General features: G+C 39.1%; 1 protein-coding gene across 1 annotated transcript in view; it reads right to left on the bottom strand.

Annotated features, from left to right (window-relative positions):
* The window catches only part of SGCD (sarcoglycan delta), a 414336-nt gene that overhangs the window by 213853 nt on the left and 181313 nt on the right, over positions 1-19170 (bottom strand). Inside the window, exon 3 of the mRNA XM_068536277.1 lies at positions 8383-8484. Within this exon, the coding sequence (XP_068392378.1) occupies positions 8383-8484 (102 nt within the window). The remainder of the gene's footprint in view (positions 1-8382; positions 8485-19170) is intronic.

The raw sequence follows: 19170 nt of genomic DNA, 5'->3' as shown, positions 1-19170 counted from the left end.
TTCCATATGAGAGGCACTAGTTAGAAACCAGGGAAACAGTGGTAAACAAAGCAAATAATAATACTAACAAATTTTAATAATCAAAAATTATCATACTGAAATTTTATATAGTGCTTTATACTCAAAGCAATATTCTACAAACAGTAACATTTACCTAATAAATTTTACATAATTATGTAAAATAAATTAACTCTTACAATCCTGTTATAAGCTTATGAGGTAGTGCTGCTATTAGGCCCATTTTACAGATGAGGAAAACGAAGCGCAAAAAAGGTCAAGTAATCTGCTTGAGGCAACACAGATAGTAAATGGTGGAGCCAAGATTTAAATCCAGGGAGGTGGCATGCCAGAGCCTGCTCTTATACATCACTTAACAACTGCCTTTCTCGGTCCCTGCCATCGTGGAGATTATGCAGTAATAATGGGAAGCAAACAGGCAAGTACATAAATATTTAGTCATTTAATATATACATATGATATATAAATAGAAAGTAATATACCTAAGTAATATGACATGATATAATATAATGGCAGAAAATAAAGCTACTAGGTAAGGGATATATTTTCAATGGGTGGGCAAGGAAGCTGTCCATCAGGAGATGCCATTTGAGCAGAGGCCTGGATGGAGCGAGGCTAGGTTTTCATCTAGCCTGGTGTTTCCGAACTGTGGTGCATGGACCCCCCGCCCAGGGCCTGGGCATCCTGTGGCTGATGATAGGGAGACTGGGTGGGCAGGGCAATGGGCTGCAGTGCCCCAGCCCCTGCCCAACCACAGGAGCTCAGCTTCCATCTGGTCCAGATTTAGGGCTCCAAGTAAAATCTGACTTCAAAAAGATTCCACGGCTTTAAAAACAATGTTGCAGAAAACCACTGAGCATGCCCAACCTCTTTACGTCACAGACGCACTGAGAGCCAAGAGGAACGACTTGCTCCAGAGCTTGGTGCTGAACCCAGCAGGACAAGAAGGGCATCCAGATTCCCCAACTTTGAATCTAGTGTACTTTCTGGAATACTGAACCATCAGCTGTAACTCTCCTCTCATTCAGTACATTGTGTTAATCTCTAGATGGTATAGACAAAAGGTTTCATCCAAGTGACTGTGCCTCTCTGTTTGGAAACTTCCTAACCAAACTCCAGGCTTATCAAGAATTGCATGCATGCTCTTGCCTGTCTCCTGTATTTATTAAAGTGCCCCTACCTCTGCCTCTTATTCTAATTTATATTTTTCTTGATCTTAACCTATTATATCTTTTCTTACTCTTAACCTCTTATATCTTTTCTTACTCTGTCCCTGTACATATTTCTTACAAGCTACTGTACTTCAAATCCTTTGTGGAAATGTGTATGTGCATAAGGGGAAGGAGTACTTGCAGTAGGGGTTTGGCACGAATACAAATTTCTGAGTCTTCAAGTAATTGAGATTCTAATGGTGGACCTTTGGTCACCACAGCAGACAAGAAAATTTGGGGTGCAGTCTACTTGCCCAATGGCCCTCAAACAATATAATTAGACATTCTCAACCTCATTTGAAGTTCAGACCTACCTCTTCTATGAAAACTCCAGCTGATAGAGTTACAACTGAGATTTAACCAAAGTCCTCAGTAACTCGTCTATTTCCAGCATGATCTTCATTCAAGAAAAGCACACACAGTCAATTTTTCCAAAATTAAAGAAAGAACAAAAGCCCCATCAGCCCATTTTAATTCTAAGGCAACCAAAAACCTCTGAATAACTATCTCTGTTTCCCAGGATAAACAAAGAAAGGGACCGAAGGATTAAACACTGATCTATTCAAAGTTTGTGTGTCTGTTTTTTTCTTTTTAACCAAAAGAAGAAAAAAGCAAGCAGCTGCTTCACCCTGTTGTCCGTGATAAATGATGACACGTAAAAAGACAAATACGTTTCAGGAATGGCAATCTGCTTCACAGTACAGATGGGCTTATAGATGACCCTTCCAATTTTTAATAATCTCCATAATTTATGTGTGAGCTAAGAAATGCAAAGATGCCTAGTGCGCCCCTTTGACTCAGTACAAATCACTTTTATTTACTTGGGCAATACTTCATGGTCCAGTTAACTTCTTAATTAAAGACAGCAAGATGCTCATGTTCCATGCAAGTGGCATGGAAAACACTGTTTTGTGTGCAGCGTGTTCAGCTGGGAGTTGAAGCTGAGGAGAAGACACCACGGCTTTCGGTTGGTTTCTAAACCAACCAGAGACACGGCTCCTCTCGTCGTAACTAAATTGTCAATGGAGCCTCTTCAGACAAAACTTGTGCTTGTCTGCCATCCTACATTACTTTATTTTGCCTCATGCCAAATCCAAAATTTCAACTTTCTTCCCCTTGTCTGCTTCTTCCCCAGTCATGCTCTGTTATGGTTAAAGGAAGAAAGACAAAAAAGAGGCGTGTTCTAGGAGACTCAGGGTGGAGAATGGCCCTGGTGGGCCAGAACCTCAGCCTCCAGAAGCTCTGAGACTGCTATCTCTTGCCATTGACCTTGTATACTATGTCAAAACCCACAGGAGCCAGACGACTAGGAGAAATTGGTGTAAAAGAGAGAGACACAGGAAGTGAGGAGCAGTGAGTCATGAGTGACTACGAATCCTAAGAAGTCAACCTAATTTCTGGACTCCTGCATGATGAGATAGATACATTCTCAATACCATAAACCAGGGGCTGTGCACCCCCAAGGGATTTCAGGGGCCCATTATATAAACAAGCTAAACAGGTGGGGTATGAGACAGTGGTGACTGATGGATGCTGTGGCACAATGAAGAACAAATACGCATCTAAAGGAGGCACCGTCTACTTAGCTCCAGTCCTTATTATGAATATCAAACCACTCTGCCGGATTTTCTGGAGGTTTTTTGGTGAGAATCAAAAAATATAGATTTTTTTAAAATGTCAAATCTTCAGATATTTAAATATTAGAAACAAATTCACATTCAAAGGAAAACAATGTGTGAGGCACATAAACTGTATCTTTAGGCTGGATTCAGTTTGCAACTTCTGTCATAAGCCTTCATATCAATAGTTAACTTCATAGTGTACAAGGTGGGTCGTTTAAATTACTTCGTTTAACCCTCACAGTAACTTGATAAAGTAGAGAATATCATCTCAGTGATTAGGTCAGCCATCATTAAACTTGGTCCTCCTGCATTATCCACTGTTGTTTCCAGTTTCCTTTTTTTAATGCTTTTGAATTCTTTCAGGAACTTAATATGCTTTGCAGTAAGTTATTCCCCATGAGAGGGAAATGGCTCTGTATAACTCAACCTATCGTACTAAAGACAGTGTCATGAGAAAATTAATTACCACATACACTGTGTGTTGACGTGGAAGAAAATACTGCAATCCTGGATTTCAGTTCTGACTTTTGCTGGGCATAACTTGGGTAAGTTCAACCTCCTTTCTGGGCCTTAGGGCCCCATAAATTAAATGAAGTCACTGGTCTAATTGAATTCTTAGGGACTTTCAACTTCCAGCATAGATATGGCTTGTTAAGTCAGGCTGATAGAATAAGTCTCAATTCACATCATACTAAAATCAAAATGGAATTTTAAAACTCAGCTTTCCATAAAACAAAGACATGATAGACATAAATGTGAAAATCCATGGTGAGAATGACCAGCTCAGAGTTTGAGCAAGTATATAGCAGTTACTCAACTTTCATAAACATTGACAAAATGGGATACTCTCAAAATCCATTTTATATGTGCAATTCAGGCTTTTCTAGGAACCAACACTCAGACTAGTGTTTATAAAGCACTGGCATATGTGTGTATTAATCTTTAAATATTTTATTATAGTTTGCTTTTTTTTTTGTATCATAACATGAGTGAAAACGTCATTCCTGGATCAAAGGGTATAAACATTTTGAGGTACTTAGCATATATCAAAAACTATTTTTTCAGAAAGACTGCCAGTAATCTATGAGTGCCAGAGCCAGCAAAATTTTTAAGCAGAAGAATGAGAAAAAAAAGTAAGTTGAATATTAGAAGAGTGTAACTCAGTGAAAGAAAAATTGAAAACTAAAAGCTATTGAATATGAAATGGGTTTCCTAAGAGATTTTCACTGAGTTTATGATTAAGTTTGTGAGTTTATTATTAAGAAGACATGCAAGAAGAGGATGCAAGACCATTTGGTTCAAAGGAAGTTCAAACATCAGATGAGATTTGCACTACATGATGATGATGTAGATAGTGAAAAGTATTGTCCTTGAAATCAAATCATCATCTGCCATCATCAACATCATCGTCATCAAGACATGGGGGTGAGAGTGGGAATGACCATTTCTGGAACACTCATTTCATGTCAAGTTCTGTATTAAGCACTTAAACACTATCTTACTTATTTACAACCACCTGTGATATAGGTATTAATATCATCTCAGGTGCATAGGTAAGAAAACAAGATTTGCCAAGTTAAGAAATTGTTCAAAGATCACTCATCAGTCAAAGAGTAGCACTGGTTGCCACCCAAATCCAGTGATACAGCACATGAGCTTGACCATGGTGTTATACTGTCTCTTGGTATAGACAACTTCTAAGAACCCCATTTACATATGATTTCATTATTCTATACACAGCTTTTTGGTAGGTAGAACATCTTAAAATATGTGTTTTTATAGACTAAAAAGTTTGAAAGACATATAAATAACCTTAAATTTTATATAATAATTTTCTATTTTATTCTGTTAAAGTAAACTCATTTTTGTATCCCTCCTACAACTTTCCTTTCTACTCTCTTCTCTCCTAAACTTCTAAGTTCAATATAGCAATGGGCTAGAACCCCTATGCCCACCCCAGGTATAGTTTGAGGGGAGTATGGAGATAAATACACCGTGCAACTTCCCCATTTCTGTAGGCCTGGCACTAGTATGTGCTCAATAAATGCTGCTTCCCCTTCTCTTGTCACTTCACATTAAGTTATGCAAAAGCACCATCTAGTTCCAGCATCATGGGAAGCAAGGGAAGATGCCTCTCTGAAGAAGCAGGGATCTGCCACTTTTGTCCAAAATGATATTTTGGGATGAAAGGTCTCCTAGCACTCATGCATTCAATCTATCTACTAGTAGCTTCTGTCAAAAATTTGTAGTTGTATTTTGCAATTATAAAGATGCCTACCACACTGAAATGGGATTTAAATATAGAGTTTTATGGCATTAAATCCCTTAACTTTACAAATTTCTGTGCTAACGCATTCAAGTAGAATGACTAGGGGATAGGGTAGTCTTTGGATGTAATGGTAGAATATTTAATTTAGTGTGTCCTTTTCAATCTATTTCCTGAGTGGCATGATACTTTACCACTTCGAAGCTATGCATCCATGTAGTCAAAGCTAGAGAATCCCAGGGCTTTCATTCAATTCCCAGATGGGAGTTTTTATAGAGATGAACATTTTCTCATTAATTTATCTTCCTAAGAGATTGCTATCACACTAATCAATTTGTAGTGACTTTACCAAGTTTGCAACCTTCAATAATGAAATGGATACTGTACTGAACATGCTGTGGATTGCTTAAACAATCTCAGCTCCTCTCAGATCAATGAAACACAAAACCAAAATGAAGTCAAGTGTTGCTTCATTAGTTATCCTTACTTAGAAGAGCTGTGTAATCTTGTTCACTGGACGCTGATCTCTTTTCAATGGGAAAAACAGAAGGAGACACCCCATGAAAGAGAAACAGCTGTGATCCATGGCAAAGTGACAGTGAAGATAATTCTACAGAGAAGAGTCTTCCAGAGGTGGCATGGAAGCAATGGTCAGGTAACGTCAGAAACCAACAACAACAACAAAACAGTAAGCTGAAGATGCCAGAGTAGGGAATGGAAAGCTACTACATGTGAGGTTCTCATAAGCATCATATGAGGCTATGATTCAAGAAGCATGGCAAATTCTACTGGTTACCTGCTCACCAATCATCCCCTCTACCGTCTTTGCTCCCAGAACCCCAATTTTGTTCAGCAGACAATAATCCCTGTGTTTGAGGGAAAGAGAGCCCTACAGACTAAATCCCTGGCTTCTCATCTTGTTCTTTCGCCTTAGTGAGAAGTTTGGATTTTATTCTAGGTATAATGGGAAGTTAACAGAGAATCCTTTGCAAAGGGGTGGAGAGACTTGATATTTGAAAAGGCTACTTTGGCTACAATTTGGATGATGAGGCTAAGAGTGAAAGGCAGCAGAGACAGAAGAGGTTACAGCAATGGTGCAGGTGAGAGAGGATGGTGGCTTGAACTGGGGGGTGACACGTGATGGAGAAGAGTGGATGGATATGGGCACATGTTTCAGGTAGAGGCCACAAGGCTTTCTGGTGGATTTTAACATATACGCATATCTGCATGTCATCTTGTTTTCATTTAGAACACATTTATTTTGTTATCAGAAACATATAAGGCTAAAAGCTTTACGCATTTGCCATTTATTTTTTGAAAGGAAAAATACTTTCTGAAGAACAATGAAAAATAGTGAATTTTAACCCTTTAATTTTCTTTAAACAAGGATTTGAAAGCATTGGATTTAACTCACTGCTTTTTCGATATTAAAGTAAGTTTTTCATGATCATCATTACTTTTTAAGCTTCTTATCAAGTGTATCTTTGACTTGGGATCAGATGACTACTGATTTTCAGATAGGCTGGCTGACATATTTTCTAAGAGTCCAATTCCTGCACATGGGCCTAAGAGATATACCAGGTACCCTTTTTCAAGTCTTCTAAGACACGTGTCTCAATTCCTTTATATGACTATGATTCTCCACCAAGGAAACGTATTTCGGGATATTTTACTTAACACATATCAACTATTCTACCCATGATCTTAAAATCTGCTCTCTTGTACCATATGAAATCTAGCCTGAGCATTTACACATTTATGGAAATATCGTTAATATAGGTTAGAGGGGTTGGCAAACTACAGCCTGCAGCCTATTTTTCTGTGGCCCTTGAGATAAAAATGGTTTTTACATTTTTAAAGAATTATAAAAAAGAAGAAAAATAAATGCTGAAAATATTTACTCTCTGGCCCTTTACAGAAAAAGATCTAACACCATAAGAAAGAAATGACCAGTCCAAATTAGTGAGATAAACTAGTTTAATACTAGTTTATAATAATACTCTTGGTACTTTAAGCCAATATGCTACGGGTTCCCCATTAAATTTCATAATCACTGATTGGGTGGCTGAAATAATTTGCTCTTCTTGCTGATTTTAACATCATGTCTCCCTCCCTTTCACCAGGCACAGAAGAAAGTAAACTTATTGGCAATTCAGTAGTTGCACTCAGTTTAATGCAATTCAGTAGTTTAGATAGCACTCAGACAAAATTACCCACTGCATCAAGTTGCTGAATTTCATTAATTACATTAATCGATGCACACAGTACAAATGATGCTTTGGGGAACTTCCATGTTATTCTTTGCTCACATGTGGACGTGAACCAGCCCCAAGCAGAGCAAATACATTAATAATCCTTTTCAACCAGCATACTTCACCACCCCACCAAAAAGCAAAATTGAAAGCCAAAGAACAACCAACCCAAAAATATACTCAAAAACAAAAATTAATTTTGATAATATTGGTTAATAAAATCAAGGTGTCTAGGAATCACTTCCATCATGACTTTAAAAAAAACAACAGAATGAGAGAAGGAGCTTTGGTAGGAGGCTGTGCTTAACAGAGAAGCTTTAGAATTGGATTTCCTGAGTTGAAATCCTTGCTCTACTGATTCAAAAGAACGTGGCTTTGGACAAACTACTTCTCTAAGCCTCAGTTCTTCAACGTGTAAAATGAAGGCAACAATAATCACCACCCCAGTGGACTAATCTATGAATTACATTAGATAATGATAATCCATCAAAGCAGCAAAGTGCATGGGACAGAGCACACACTCTACTGTGATCATTTAAATACCATTTCTGAGCATAGTTGTAATATATTAAATTGATTCTAATCAACCTTGGCTACATTGTCCAAATTCTTCATAAAAAATAAATTTCTAGCTCTTTAGGACTATTTCTAAATATGCCTTTGAAATACTTGACAATTAAAAGCAATAGCAAGACTTTCTTGGATTTGTATAGTACTGAAGGTATTTCCGCATTTATTTTCTTGTTTTCTTTGCAGCACAATCTAGAAAGTTTGTTAATAGAGGTTATCACCTTCTATTTGGCAGGGATGGAAAGAGGCTCAGAGACGTCATCTCATTTGCTACAGTATCACGGTGGTGATTACACTCAAGATTTCATATTCCAAAGCATCTCACTTACCTGCATTGCCACCCCTGCCCCCAACCTTCTATACTCAGCTAATGGCAAGATAATTTTCCCCAGATTTAGATTCCAGAGAAAGAACAATTCCTTCTTCTTACGACAGAAACTTACTGGTCGGGACTGGATTTCTTTGGCGTAAAGAGGTTGCAAGAATTCGGAGTCTCCTTCTAGCTTTAGACCTTTTTCTGTGATTCTCAAGTTTCCCATTCCATCCTGAAAGAGAGGCACAGAGATAACGTGGAAAATTCGATTAGCCCAAATTTCAAAATACCTTAGGTTTTCAACAATTGAAACAAAATTATTGCCTTCTTTTTTTTTTTTTTTTTTGAGAAGGTAGAATCAGGGGGCTCCAAATGAAGACATGATATACTAGGAGGCATTTTTCAGTGTGTTTATGAATATTACCCTCTTTGTTCACTTATTCTGAGAAAATCTATTCCAAGCAATCTTGAAAAACTGAGCAAATTCTCCAAAGAAGCAAAATGTAAGTAATGCCCTCTAGTCATTCAGTAGCCCAAATGAAGGAGGACCTTTTGACTAGGCAGTGGCGAGAGACTGGAGGCAGGAGATGAGTGGGGAAAAGAGAAAAAGGTGATTTCCCAGGTTAAGGTAAAAGATCCAATTTCCGAAACTATGCAGAAATGACAAACTGGCAGTCTGTTGGTCTAATTCAACCTACGGACATGGTGTCTTTGGCTCACAAAATATTTAAGGAGTCAAATTATTTACTAATATTTTATTATGCAAATATTAAAATACATACAGAAGGATATGAAAATAGAAAGGATAAATAGCAAACACCTATGTAGTTGTCATTCATCTTTAACGATTATCAATTTATGGCTACTCTTATTTACTATAGCTACTACACCCACCTCCTTTGGTTAAATATAACCATAATACCATTACCACACCAAAAAAATAAATAAAATCATTAATAAGTATTATCAAATACCCAGTGTCAATGTACAAATCTCAATATTTTTCTCTCTTTATATCTGCTTGTTTGAATCAAGTTCCCTATTGCAACTGGTTGATATGTAAAATACTAGGTCATCTCCTTAAATCTCCTCAGTCAGTCAATTTCTCTCTCACACATCCACACACATAAACATGCTTTATTTGATAAATAAAACATCATTTTTCCAATAGCACTTCCCATAGTTTAGATTTGCTGAACATTCCCATAATTTCATGTCGTGTGTTCTCTGTCCCCCGTATTTTGTGCAAGTCAACAGATCAAGAAGCTTGATAAGATTCAGGCTCATTTTTCTAGAAAGAATACATCCTAGGATGGAATATATTAGTTTTCTATTGCTACCATCACAAATAACCACAAACTCAACAGCTTAAGACAGCACAAGTTTATTATCTGTATGTTAGAAGTCAGACAGGGCTCAAAGGGGGAAAATCAAGGTGCCAGTGGGGCTGCTACACTCCTTTTAGGAGGCTGTAAGGCAGAACCTATTTCTTGACTTTTTCTGGCTTCTAGAGGCTATCCACATTCCTGGGCTTGTGGCGCCTTCCATATTCAAGGCAGCAATGGTCAGTTGAATCTTTCTCACATCCAGTCACTCTGACAATGAATCATCTGCCTCCCTCTTTCACTTTTAAGGACCCTTAAATTTCACTGGGAACACCAGGATAATCTCTCTATTTTAAGATCACCTGATTAGCAACCATTATTCCATCATAACCTTAATTTCCCTTTGCCATGCAATATAACATATTCATGGGTTCTGAGATGAGGAAATTGATGTTTCTGGAGTGGGGGGCATTTTTCTGCCTACCACACGCTCCATCAGGACGCACTGAACATCTTTTGCTGTGATGTCATCAGCCACTGGTGATCTCTGCCTAGAGGATCCATTATTTCACTAGAGATTTCAAACTGGTGATAAAATAATTATTTCTTCTTAATTTATTAGCTGGGATATTCTATCAAGAGAAACTGCATGTCATCAATTATATGTTTACCCTAAATTATAGTTTATATAGGAACTTGATAGATGCTTGATTTTTCCTCCTTTATTGATTAATAAAGGGTCTTTGGGTCTTTGTTGCTGTGAGCGGGATTTCTCTAGTTGCCTTGAGCGGAGGCTACTCTTTGTTGCGGTGCATGGGCTTCTCATTGCGGTGGCTTCTCTTGTTGTGGAGCAGGGGCTCTAGGCGCGCGGGCTTCGGTAGTTGTGGCTCGCGGGCTCTAGAGCGCATGCTCAGTAGTTGTGGCGCTCGGGCTTAGTTGCTCTGTGGCATGTGGGATCTTCCCGGACCAGGGCTTGAACCCGAATCCCCTGCACTGGCAGGCGGATTCTTAACCACTGCGCCACCGGGGAAGCCCTTTCTTTGGTTGTTGTTGTTGAGGGGATGGGAGAACGCTTTATCAGAGGGAGTAAAGTGCAGGCAGCAACTCGGGCACTTGGTCTGGATGCAGACCAAGTTGAAGACTTGGTCTTCAACATATTGAACTGGTTACCTAATATTCTCCAAAGATAACTCATGAGGTTTTTATTTTTAAAAATATCATTATGAACATTTTGATTTGCTCATTCCAGTGCAGTTTTTATTCCTATTGAAGTTCTAACTGTTCTATTCCTGCTCAGTGGGGGCCTCTTCAAGTCCTTTTATTATGACCCACTAGTCTTTAACGGCCTTCTTGCTTCTGGCATGACAAGATGTTCCAGGGTTATCTTACATATGTCCTGCCCCAGGCCTGGAACTAGCCATTTCTTATAAGAACTTGGGTTCATTTTAGTGGGAAATGGTACTTAGAGACCACAAGCTGAGAGCTTTGGGTGTTCCTTGCTACTGGATTGGCCCTTGTCTATGTGAACAGAGCTATAAAATAAATTGTATATATGTTTTAAATGGAATACACCATAAGTTCACATGAAATTTCAATTCAAACTCAGGCCTTGAAGGTTTTCATTTAGCCTCATGGATCTTACAATGTTATTACCTTTCTTCCATACCAAAAAACCCCTGTTTTTAATAACACCAATATGACTACTCATTTGATTTAACCCACAAGACACAAAGAGCAGTATCAGAAAAACCAATGCCACTACCATACTAACATTATGATTAAGAAAAACAATTTAAAATTTGCCTTTAAAAAAAATCTTGAGTATGTCCTATTAGGAAAGTATAGTCAAATGGCTGAGTTTTAAAGTCGTTTGAAATAATTCTGTTCTGAATGGTCATGCCACCAACCTCATGTCCAGTTAGGTTCAATTGTTTCATCCCCCCCACCTCCCACTTCAGTGTTTCATGACTGCTTTTTTAAAGTCTTATGTTTTGTTATAAGTTTGCAAACTATTTAGATGGAACCAAAGTCAAATCTATAAAACAAGATATATTCAAAGAAGTCTAGCTTCTGTCCTTGTTTCCCCATGTTTTTTTTTTTTTATTAATTAATTAATTAATTTATTTTTTGGGTCTTCGTTGCTATGCGCGGGCTTTCTCTAGTTGTGGCGAGTGGGGGCTACTCTTCGTTGCGGTGTGTGGGCTTCTCATCGTGGTGGCTTCTCTTGTTGCAGAGCACGGGCTCTAGGCACGCGGGCTCAGTAGTTGTGGCTTGCGGGCTCTAGAGCGCAGGCTCAGTAGTTGTGGCGCACAGGCTTAGTTGCTCCGTGGCATGTGGGATCTTCCCCGACCAGGGCTCGAACCCGTGTCCCCTGCATTGGCAGGCGGATTCTTAACCACTGCGCCACCAGGGAAGTCCCATCCCCATGTTTTTCTTCTCCAAATAAGGGTGTGTGTGTGTGTGCGCGTGTGCGTATCTGTATCAGTCAGGGTTCTCCCAGAGAAACAGAGCTAATAATATGTCTGTGTATGTATGTATGTATATACACACACATGCATGCACACACATTCATTCATTCATTTTATGGAATTGGCTTAGGAAATTAGGGAGGCTGACAAATCCCCACATCTGCAGTCAGCAAGCTGGGGACCCAGTTTAATTAAATGAATCATATATTATATATATGTGTGTATACATATATGATTTAAAATATATATAAACATATAAAGCAATATAAAATATAATAAATATATAAAATACATTTAAAAAATTTATTCCTACGTTTTCCCCAAAATATTTGAAAATGAAAAGATCTGAAAGAAAAATCCAGGCTTTCAGCATCTCAGGACAACTGAAAGCCACGGCCAGCCTGAGCCTGCCTTCTCACATGGCCGCCATTGGCTGGAGGTAAGTAGCAGCCTGAACCATATGCTCTCCAGCTCACCACAGTTTTCACCCAGTCTATTTCACTAAGCTACATTTTCTCAGACTCCTGAAGCTTCTCACTTGAGTCTATCTTGTCTTCTCTCCAGCACTTCCATGTGCTCTGTACCTCAATACATTCAGTATAGACACAACATGGCCGGGGCGGGGGAGGGGCTTTGAATGACCAAGTGGAGAAAGGGCATTTTCCTCCTTTTTTCCTTTATAACAGCACTTCAGCCTATGCATGAGAACAGAACTTTCCAGTCAACATTGTTCTTTCATGGATAGCAGGCCATCTATATATTTCTATTTTTGTTACTTGTGGGGACATTTCTGCCAAGAGAGCCCTAGACTGGGCATTTAAACCTAGTGTGAGGCGCAGTATGCCAGAGGGCATGTCCATATCACACTAGCAGCAGGTAGTACATACAACAAGGGAAAAATATGCACCCAGCACCCCCCCCCACACACACACAAAGGCTATATCAATTATTATGTTTTGGGTTATTCTTGATGATTTCCCTTAGTTGGACCAGCAGATCTTTTCACAGAAATGTAACAGAGAAGAACAAACTTGACTCCATATTGAATCTATCCCTTTAGCTCTAACCCTTGTTCTCTGTTGCCTGTGCTTAGTCCTGCTGGCTCTGCACCTTTGTAAAAGAATGTTGCCTATAGCCTGAAATATATGAGATAGCCCGTTCTCAAGGCTCTGATCTCTAAAGCTATAACACTTTTCCATTCATATAAAGATAAAAAGTTGCAGAACAGAAAATAACAATTGTCTTGATAGAGGTTTATAGGAACATTGTGACCAGACCCACATGGACAGCTCCAAGAACAAAGGATTCCTGCATCAAAAAGTTTGCAACAAGCAGCCACACTCTCTTCTCTTTTAGTATAAAATAAGCTTGCATTTTAACTCAGGTAAGAGGGTTCTTTGGGACGTTAGTCCACCATCTTTGACTGGCTTTCCAAATAAAGTCACTACTCCTTGCCCCAACAACTCCTCTCTCAATTTCTTGGCCTGTCGTGTGGTGGCAGTACAAGCTTGGACTCCGTAACAGGAACACATCCTAAACCCGACATCTATAAGTAAACTGAACTGGTTTATTTTTTGTGATGTGTGTTTATCAAACAAACAAGAACTCCTAAATATTTTTAAATAAAAGGTAGTATTTGGGGTAATTAGCAACCTGATTTCAAATAAATCTCCTTCCCCTCTTGCAGTACACACATGAATCCCCTATTCTTAGTATTTATTGACGACTTACTCTGTGCTGATTACGTACTATACTCTGTGCTTTTCATGCTGTAATCTCATTTTCTTTATTGTTACTGAAACTACCATGCTACTTCTTGAATATAATCATAAGGAAATAATCATATAAATGTGGAAGTATCTGCCTATAGAGTTGCTCATCACCGTGTCATTTTATAAAATAAAAAATATGAAAACTTAGAAACTAAAAGTCTCATGTAGAAAGGGTAAATATGCTATAATGGAATATGATACAGCTCTTGCAGAGAAATATTTAAGAACATAGGTGAATATTCATAATCCATTATTAAGTGAATAAAACAATTAACAAATGAATATATATGTATATTTCATGCCACTCTTACATAACTATATATACATAGTCACATACATACTCACATACAATCATACAAGCACTTAACAGGAAAAATTCTAGAGGAAATTTCCTAGGAGAAAAATTCTACAAAAACATAATCTTAAATGTTAAGGTTAACTATTTTTGCATGCCTAAAATATGAGTGCTTTTTATTTTCTTCTTTTTGCTTTATCTGTACTTTACAATTTTCTGTAATCACCTTTTGTATTTTAAAAAGTTATAAAACATTTTCACTGATTTATTTTAAAAATCAACCTTTATCAAAAATCTAAACTATGTCATATACTAAATGCTATACTTATATTATCTTGTGTCATCTCCTCAATGATCCTATGAGATACTCATTACTTTCCTTATTTTACACATGAGAAAATTTACTGGTAAGTAACTCACTCACAATTACACAGCTAGTTAATGACACAATCAGGAATTTAAACCCAACACTTTCTAATTCAGACTATATGCTCTTACTCATTATTCTAACCCAACCTAATGTATGCAAAAATAATTAAGATATCTGCTGGATTTCTTAATGCCACTTTGATTTTCACTTATTTGGTCAGTGTGCTCAGCGATTATAGAGAGGGTGATCTCCAACCCCAAGACTAACGCCATCCATTCTTATGGTCAAACACCTTTGTTCCACTTTCCCAGAGTCTAAAGGCTTTGTATTACAACCCAACTGCCTCCCATGCCCAGGACCATAAGCAGAATGAATCACCTGCTATTTCTGGAAAGCCGACTGTGTGCATAAGTACGTGCTGTGAGCCATGGGGAGGGAGAAAGAGGGACGGTCCCTCCAGCCCGCCCTCTGAGCTGTTTATAACACAGGTGGCAGATAGCCAAACAATAGTCAAGGTGATACAAGCAGCACCATTTGAGAAATGCTCATCTAATCCAACAGTCAATCAACTCCTTTGTAATAGTAATTTAACCTTTGTTTCAATACCATTTTTTGTAAGAAACTCACTACCAATTTGCCAAATGCCTTTCATTTCTTCCATTTATAGACTCTTCCCACTCTTGTGCCTCATCACTTCATTTTTCCACTTTCCGTCCCAGCCCCTAGGTCTGCCCAAGGTATGTGGTGGGAAAGGTCTTTCAAATAGTGTCAATTATTATGATTAGCCTCTATTTCCAAAATATAATATAATGCAGACTAGAGTAGCCAACTAAATATGTTCTCACATTAGAATCTCCTTTATAGCTCTGGAACAATCAGACTGGATTGGATTCACATTGAAACAGCTTGAGAACAGCCTTATTTAAAACCATTCCACCTTTAAGTGCATAAGAAGCTCTGGGTGTTATTAAGATAGGAGTTTTAGGTCAGTTTTGAAACTTCCCTCCCAGTAAGATGCAAAAGAAGCATTTAGAAGATTCACAGTCATTCCCAAGGTAATTAGAAAGAAATAGACCATTTTTTTTCTCTTCAAATGGTAAAACTTTACTCTTCAAGGCAAGCATGAAGATTCTAGCAGCTGGCTAGCTGGCTTGACTGAGCCAGCACTGTCCAGCCAATGGTCCCAAAGTCTACAAAGTACACTTGGGACAGAAGTGGGAAACCAGGGACCCACTGTCATCCCAGTGAGGGTAGGATCTCTGCTGTCCTGTATAGTGCCTACCCCCAGCCCAGCACACAGGAGTTTTCACAAACGTACAAGGAGCAAATCCCATTATTTTGCAAGGCCAGAGTTAGAGGGGTCCCCTGTAAGGTCTTCTGGGGGAGACAGGGACAGGGCCTGGGGGCAGGGGCAGAGGTGGGTGGAATCTAGGGAGAATCTCCCTCTGGGCTGGTCCAAGGATGATGGCATTTGCTCTTTATTCTTTATCTGGGCCAGACTGTCTGGTTGGTTGTTTCAAATGGCCAGTTTTCTGCAAGATGAGTCTAGAATAAATAAAGAGATTTCAGAGTGGCAGGACGATAGACTGAAATATTAATTTGTTTCTTTCTTCATATCTCTCAGGCCGGGCCCCAGCCCCTTCCATCACCATTTCGAATAGGTTCTCGGGCTTTGTAATTACGTGGCTTAGAGATTTTGAGAGCAAAGAAGCAGAGGCAGCCTGAAAGCCATGAGGTTTCTTATCTTTTGTAAAAGGTAACTCTCATTAAATGCACTGTGCCAGGCATGTTGGGCAGGAAGGCAAGAAGAAGAGGAGATATATTGCAACTGGGGATGCACAAGAGATCTGTGGTTACCATGAGTTCTAGAGACTACTGTCCTGCCAGTGTCCCTAGGAGGGGTTAGGACCACAGAGGGAAATGGCTGCAGGGCTCCAGCCTCTCCAAATTATTCCTTTTCTAGGAGTGGCAGAGAGATCCCTTTTCTAGACCTAAAGGGACCACAGTTCTCCCAGCCACTGCCAATGAAAGACAGTGACTAGTGCTCCCAAGGGCCTTCCCATTAGTTCTGGGCAAAACACTGAGGTGTCCAAAAAATCCTGAGTGCTGTGGGATGCCCTGCTGGCCCTTGTGGGATAAGGGCTGAGAATGAGTATTATGCTCATTTAAAGAAAGTGTTATTTCTTCCTCCTCTCATTTTCCTGCTGCATCAGCATCGACCAGGTTTTTAATTCCATCAGCATATTTTCAAGCTTGAAGTAATGCCAGGTTCTATTTTAGTAAGCAGGTCTCAACATGAGCTCTTGCTGGAGCAGTTTTAATGCAAGGCATTACTTGGTTTTGATCAGAGTGAAACAATTGTATCTATACACAGATTGCTTTAGCAGGCAGGCGTCAGAAGGGATGGGATTTTTGTTGGCTACACTCTCAGTTCCTACAACATTGCTTGGCTCATAGTACGTGCTCAGCAAATACTTGTGAAGTGTTAGAATGTCTTCATTCCAAATAAAGCTGCACTTTGAAAGGTGTACTGTGGGATTTACAAAGATGTTAAACCCTAGGTCTAGCCCTTGAGCAGATTCCAAAATATTACAGCAAGTGTTCTCAACCAGGGTGATACAGTCCCCAACGGGTGAAAACTGGCGACTGGGGGAGGGTGAAAAAAAATCGTACTCTTTTTATGTATAAAGCACAAGTATGCTTATGTATAGAGTACATACACAGCATATTTGTAGAATTAAAATTTCATGGCGGGGGGGTGGAACAATTAGGGGAAAAATGTTCTAAAAATGCTCTCAGGGGAAGGGGTGGCAATAATGAAAAACAAAAAGTTGAGAAATATTCCACCAGAATGTTATAGATTTTGAGACTGCTCCAAGTTTTATATATGAAAGGTCTTTAATCTATAAATGGTCACCTCCGCCATTCACATATTGAATCATCGTCTCTGTAGCTCCTCAGCCTGTAAAATGCAACAGCATGGTAGCAGCACAGGTAAAGAGCAACCTCCTTAATGTAATATTTAACACCTTCTTCATCTGGCACCTGCCACTTCTCCAGCCTCATTTCTTGTCAGTTTCCCTTCACTCTGTCACAAAGCAGGCTAGCAATTTCCCCAAATTCTTTCCCATTTTGAGTCTTCACAAATGTCCCTCCCTTGGCCAGCAATGCTCTTCCCAACTTTTCTGCCCCTTTCTCCAGTCCTTTGGTTCTGGTCAGATGTCTTTTATGGGTCTGGGGTCCTTCTCTGAGGTGCCCTCACACTTTACGAGCACCTCTGTCATAGCATTTATCACATGGCAGTACAACAATCCACTGACATCTGCGTCCTTCCTCTCGACTTCAACTTCCTTGAGATGAGGGATAGTGCGTCACTCATTATTCAATCTTCCGGGCCAAGTACACTAACTGTAACTAAGTGTCTGAGCGTTAAGAGCAAAAAAGAAATAAGCTAGAGATTGTTCAGAAAGTGTATATTAATGCAAATTGAAAACAATAATAAAGCTACCATTTCCATAAGCACTAGGCAGAGCACTTGACTGACACATCCATTCATCCTCATGATAACTCTAGAGGGTAGGCACCGTTAGCCCCATTCCACAGTTGAGAAAATTGCTGTTCAGACACCCCGATGGGCTAACTGCAAAACTTTAAGTCCTTCACTACCACACTCCATGCTGCACAGTTAAGCTACAACTGTTTGCCCAGCCCTGTGTTAAATGTGAAGTGACGAGGAATGAAGATAGAATCCCTGCCTTCTAGGAGCTTCTCATCTAAAGGACAAAATATGAGTAACACACATAGTGGCAAGAATGTGGAGATACAGGAACTCTCATATACCACTACTGGGAACTCAATGTGGTGCAGGCACTTTGGAAAAGGGTCTGACTGTTGAAAAGTTAAACACAGAGTTACCATATGACTCAGAAACTCCACTCTTAGCTATCTGCTCAAGATAAATAAAAACCTATGCTCACACAAAGTCTTGAACGTAAGTGTCCATCATAGCAACATTCTTAACAGCCAAAAAGTAGAAACAACCCAGATGCCCGCCAACTGATGAATATATAAAATATTCTATATCTGTGCAATGGAATACTATTTAGCAATAAAAAAGAAACAAAATGATCCATGCTACAACACAGATAAACCTCAAAAACATTATGCTAAGTGAACGAAGCCAGACACAAAAAACCACGTACTGTATGAGTCTGCTTATATATAATGTCCAGCGAGGCAAATTTATAGAGGCAGAAAGTAGATTAGTGGTAGTCTTGGATTAGGAGTGAGGAGTGACTGTAAAAAGGCCTAAGGAATTTTACTGAGATGACAGAACTGCTCTAAAGTTGGAATGCGGTGATAGTGGCCAAACCAGTAAATCTACCAAAAATCACTGAAATCACACTTAAAAGTGTGAATCTTAAAGTGTGTAAATTTAACCTTAACAAGTTTGTTTTTTTTTTAAAAAAAGAGTAATAGACATGCACTGATGTTCCCAGAAAAGAGACATCCAGTTCAGGAGACATGACATTATGTGCTTTGGAATTCCTGAAATCAGTAAAGACAATGGGTTTAGAGATGTGTGCTGGGGGAAGAGGTAGCAGGTTTGACAGGGACCTGGTAAGAGACAACTCTATTATTTGTCCATCCCTGGTGTGGAGTGATAAGAGGAGGATGTTGGCAAGCGT

The sequence above is a fragment of the Eschrichtius robustus genome, chromosome 2 (genome assembly GCF_028021215.1).
Source record: "Eschrichtius robustus isolate mEscRob2 chromosome 2, mEscRob2.pri, whole genome shotgun sequence".
Lineage (NCBI taxonomy): Eukaryota > Metazoa > Chordata > Mammalia > Artiodactyla > Eschrichtiidae > Eschrichtius > Eschrichtius robustus.
Note: the sequence above shows the minus strand (reverse complement) of the source record. Positions and strands in the feature narration are given on the sequence as shown.